The sequence below is a fragment of the Pangasianodon hypophthalmus genome, chromosome 14, assembly GCF_027358585.1.
Source record: "Pangasianodon hypophthalmus isolate fPanHyp1 chromosome 14, fPanHyp1.pri, whole genome shotgun sequence".
NCBI classification, from domain to species: domain Eukaryota; kingdom Metazoa; phylum Chordata; class Actinopteri; order Siluriformes; family Pangasiidae; genus Pangasianodon; species Pangasianodon hypophthalmus.
Genome location: NC_069723.1, coordinates 24,805,135 through 24,810,134, shown reverse-complemented (window position 1 = coordinate 24,810,134; position 5,000 = coordinate 24,805,135). Strand labels below are relative to the sequence as shown.

The 5,000-nt window shown below is 40.1% G+C and overlaps 1 protein-coding gene across 1 annotated transcript in view; it reads left to right on the top strand.

Annotated features, from left to right (window-relative positions):
- tox (thymocyte selection-associated high mobility group box) overlaps positions 1–5,000 on the top strand; it is a 65,687-nt gene that overhangs the window by 48,584 nt on the left and 12,103 nt on the right. Inside the window, exon 5 of the mRNA XM_053239576.1 lies at positions 458–685. Within this exon, the coding sequence (XP_053095551.1) occupies positions 458–685 (228 nt within the window). The remainder of the gene's footprint in view (positions 1–457; positions 686–5,000) is intronic.

The following is a 5,000-nucleotide window of genomic DNA, read 5'->3' as shown; positions in this document are numbered from 1 at the left end:
ACACACACATATATAACAATACACATATATAACAATACACGCACACGCACACACACACATATATATAAACACACACACATATAAACGTACACATATATAACAATACACGTACACACGCAGACGCACACATACATAACAAACATGCACACACACACACACACTCACACTGACAGACACACACACACACACACACAAATAACACAGGTGCACACAAATGTATGCACATATCCATGCAAATTCACTCACACATGAACGTACACTAATGTACACACATACAAATATATGCTCACACACACACACACACAGACACACACACACACACACACACACTCAGTCATTAAAAGTCTTATAGTGAGCATGTGAATAGTGTGTGATCAGAGAGGGCTTTTACAGAGTCATGTTTTTGCTCTCTTATTGTTGTGTTGGTTTTATTTTTAATATTGTTTTTTTTTTTCAGAGTGGAGCGGAGAAGAGAGCAGCTACAGATGTGGCCAAAAAACCCAAAACTCCCAAGAAGAAGAAGAAGAAAGACCCAAACGAGCCTCAGAAACCCGTCTCAGCGTACGCTCTGTTCTTCAGAGACACGCAGGCTGCCATCAAGGGCCAGAACCCCAACGCCACCTTCGGAGAAGTGTCCAAGATCGTGGCCTCCATGTGGGATGGGCTGGGGGAGGAGCAGAAACAGGTTCTCCAATCATCTCCTTTATCCTTTATTATACACTCCGCTACTTCCTGAAGAAGTTCTTTACATGGTTTACCAAAGGGACCAACCTAAAGCGCATAAATTTAGTGATTATTTAAAGAGTGCAAACCTAACTCTAATCATGAACCCCTAATCCCTCACCGCTAAGGCTTTACCCCCAATCTCTATCCCCTAATCCCTAATCATTAATCCCTATCCCTTAACCCCCAACCTCTATCCCCTAATCCCTAATCATTAATCCCTATCCCTTAACCCCCAACCCCCAACCTCTATCCCCTAATCCCTAATCATTAATCCCTATCCCTTAACCCCTAACCTCTATCCCCTAATCCCTAATCATTAATCCCTATCCCTTAACCCCCAACCTCTATCCCTTAATCCCTAATCATTAATCCCTATCCCTTAACCCCCAACCTCTATCCCTTAATCCCTAATCATTAATCCCTATCCCTTAACCCCCAACCTCTATCCCTTAATCCCTAATCATTAATCCCTATCCCTTAACCCCCAACCTCTATCCCCTAATCCCTAATCATTAATCCCTATCCCTTAACCCCTAACCTCTATCCCCTAATCCCTAATCATTAATCCCTATCCCTTAACCCCTAACCTCTATCCCCTAATCCCTAATCATTAATCCCTATCCTTTAACCCCCAATCTCTATCCCTTAATCCCTAATCATTAATCCCTATCCCTTAACCCCCAATCTCTATCCCCTAATCCCTAATCATTAATCCCTATCCCTTAACCCCCAACCCCCAACCTCTATCCCCTAATCCCTAATCATTAATCCCTATCCCTTAACCCCTAACCTCTATCCCCTAATCCCTAATCATTAATCCCTATCCCTTAACCCCTAACCTCTATCCCCTAATCCCTAATCATTAATCCCTATCCCTTAACCCCTAACCTCTATCCCCTAATCCCTAATCATTAATCCCTATCCTTTAACCCCCAATCTCTGTCCCTTAATCCCTAATCATTAATCCCTATCCCTTAACCCCCAATCTCTATCCCCTAATCCCTAATCATTAATCCCTATCCCTTAACCCCCAACCCCCAACCTCTATCCCCTAATCCCTAATCATTAATCCCTATCCCTTAACCCCTAACCTCTATCCCCTAATCCCTAATCATTAATCCCTATCCCTTAACCCCTAACCTCTATCCCCTAATCCCTAATCATTAATCCCTATCCCTTAACCCCCAACCCCTAACCTCTATCCCCTAATCCCTAATCATTAATCCCTATCCCTTAACCCCTAACCTCTATCCCCTAATCCCTAATCATTAATCCCTATCCCTTAACCCCTAACCTCTATCCCCTAATCCCTAATCATTAATCCCTATCCCTTAACCCCCAACCTCTATCCCCTAATCCCTAATCATTAATCCCTATCCCTTAACCCCCAATCTCTATCCCCTAATCCCTAATCATTAATCCCTATCCCTTAACCCCCAATCTCTATCCCCTAATCCCTAATCATTAATCCCTATCCCTTAACCCCTAACCTCTATCCCCTAATCCCTAATCATTAATCCCTATCCCTTAACCCCTAACCTCTATCCCCTAATCCCTAATCATTAATCCCTATCCCTTAACCCCCAACCTCTATCCCCTAATCCCTAATCATTAATCCCTATCCCTTAACCCCTAACCTCTATCCCCTAATCCCTAATCATTAATCCCTAATCATTAATCCCTATCCTTTAACCCCCAATCTCTGTCCCTTAATCCCTAATCATTAATCCCTATCCCTTAACCCCCAATCTCTATCCCCTAATCCCTAATCATTAATCCCTATCCCTTAACCCCCAACCCCCAACCTCTATCCCCTAATCCCTAATCATTAATCCCTATCCCTTAACCCCCAACCCCCAACCTCTATCCCCTAATCCCTAATCATTAATCCCTATCCCTTAACCCCTAACCTCTATCCCCTAATCCCTAATCATTAATCCCTATCCCTTAACCCCCAATCTCTATCCCTTAATCCCTAATCATTAATCCCTATCCCCTAACCTCTATCTTCTAATCTCTATCCTCTAATCCCTTTCCAATGACTGTATGATTTTGAGATCCATCTTTTCACATCAAAACTTTTGAACAGAATGGAGATGTGTACATTTTTCTTATTTTGCCTAAATATCGTATTTTTCTCATTTAGTACTGCCCTTCAGAGGCTACAGAAGATAGTTACATGTTTCCCAGAAGACAAAATAAGTTAAATTTACCCTGATCTTCAAATTCAAAAAGTTTTCACCCCCTGGCTCTTAATGCATGTTTTTTCCTTCTGGAGCATCAGTGAACGTTTGAACCTTCTGTAATAGTTGCATACGAGTCCCTCAGATGTCCTCAGTGTGAAAAGATGGATCTCAAAATCATACAGTCATTGATGGAAAGGGTTCAAATACACAAAAAATGCTGGAAAAGCAAAGAATTTGTGGGACCTGAAGGATTTTTCTGAAGAACAGCAGGCAGTTTAACTGTTCAGGACAAACAAGAGACTCATGAACAACTATCAGTAAACAAAAAAACACAGCTGTGGATCATTCAGGTAACAACACAGTATTAAGAATCAAGGGGATGTAAACGTTTGAACTGAGTCATTTTTATAAATTCAGCTATTATTTTCTCTTGTGGACTTTATGTAAACATCTTTTATGTGAAATATCTTATTCAGGTCAGCACTAAATAAACAATAACATGCATTTTGTATGATCCACTTATTTTGGTAAAATAATAAACATTTTGCAGATTCTGAAAGGGGGATGTAAACTTTTGACCTCAGCTGTAGCTTCCTAAAGATGTTCTGTTACAGCCCTCTCTGATGGGTAAACACAGTGTTGTAAGCTTCTGTATAGAATCTTTACAGGTTTCCTCCAAAGAAATGAAGAACCCTTTAGTGTTGTAGACTTAACTCTTTTTTTTCAACCTTAACTCATAACCCTAAACCCCACAGAGACCTTTACACTCTTGGGTAATCAAGCATTCTTTAAATGTGTAAGGGTTCTAGCATCGTAAATGGGGTTCTATTTAGAACCTTTTCTTAAAAAATTAAGTAAAAACAAGTATGGAGTATAAAAGAAAAGAAAAAGAATTAAAATTGAGTTGCCAAAAACAGTTTAGTTCAAGGTATAAAAAATAAAAATACACAAACGATGTGTAAACGATATGTAGTGACAAAAGAGAAAAAAAAAAGGACCCGCAGATCCATCATCAAACACTTTTTCTAAATATTTTTTGTACTTTTGTAGCAAAACAGAAAAATCCATTGTCAGGATGTTCGTTTATGATTATTTTCCTTTTTTTCCTTAGATGTCAGCACGTTTAAAATGCAAATTTTGCAATACCGGTGTAGAGGGACCGTCCCTGGCAAAGAAAAAAAGTCTAACAGTAAAAATAATGACGCCTTTTCAGCATGTAGGTGCAAAAAAAAAACGTTAGCATGAAATGAGTAGAAAAGTGCAATGTTCTCAGTGTGTTTTGTTGTGGTCTGGTTTGGTTTTGCATGAAAAGGAAACACACTGATGTTATATAAGTTTCGTTTCAGTCGTGTGCGTGTGTGTGTGTGTTAGAACAGGAATAAATAAACGGTACGAATATTTCGGATTTGCTCATCGCAGTGTATCATCACACTGATAATATCGTCACTCCTTCGAATCCGTATCAGCGACAGAGTGACTCTGTGTTTATGACAGGATGTTTGTCTGAGAAAAAGAACAGCACGTCTGTGCTCTCAGTGTGTCTCTGATGATGGAGGCAATAAACACTCTGATTTACTGATGTGCAAATAATCACACACACACACACACACACACAGACGGAGAAGCTAATAGCAGAAACCTTAAACGTGTGCACTCACGGATAAAACTGTCTAAAGTGCTCCTGAAATGAAAATCAGTGTTTTAGAGTATTTTTTAAAAACTTTTTTTTGTTCCTTAGTGTTAAAGACAACAATACTATCCCCTAATCCCTAATCTCTATCCCCTAATCTCTAATCTCTATCCTCTAATCCCTAACCCCTAATCTCTATCCCCTAATCCCTAACCCCCAGTCTCTATCCTCTAATCCCTAACCCCTAATCTCTATCCCCTAATCCCTAAACCCCCAATCTCTATCCCCTAATCCCTAACCCCTAATCTCTATCCCCTAATCCCTAATCTCTATCCCCTAATCTCTAATCTCTATCCTCTAATCCCTAACCCCTAATCTCTATCCCCTAATCCCTAACCCCTAATCTCTATTGCTAAATTCCTAACCCCAATCTCTATCCCCTAATCCCTAACCCCTAA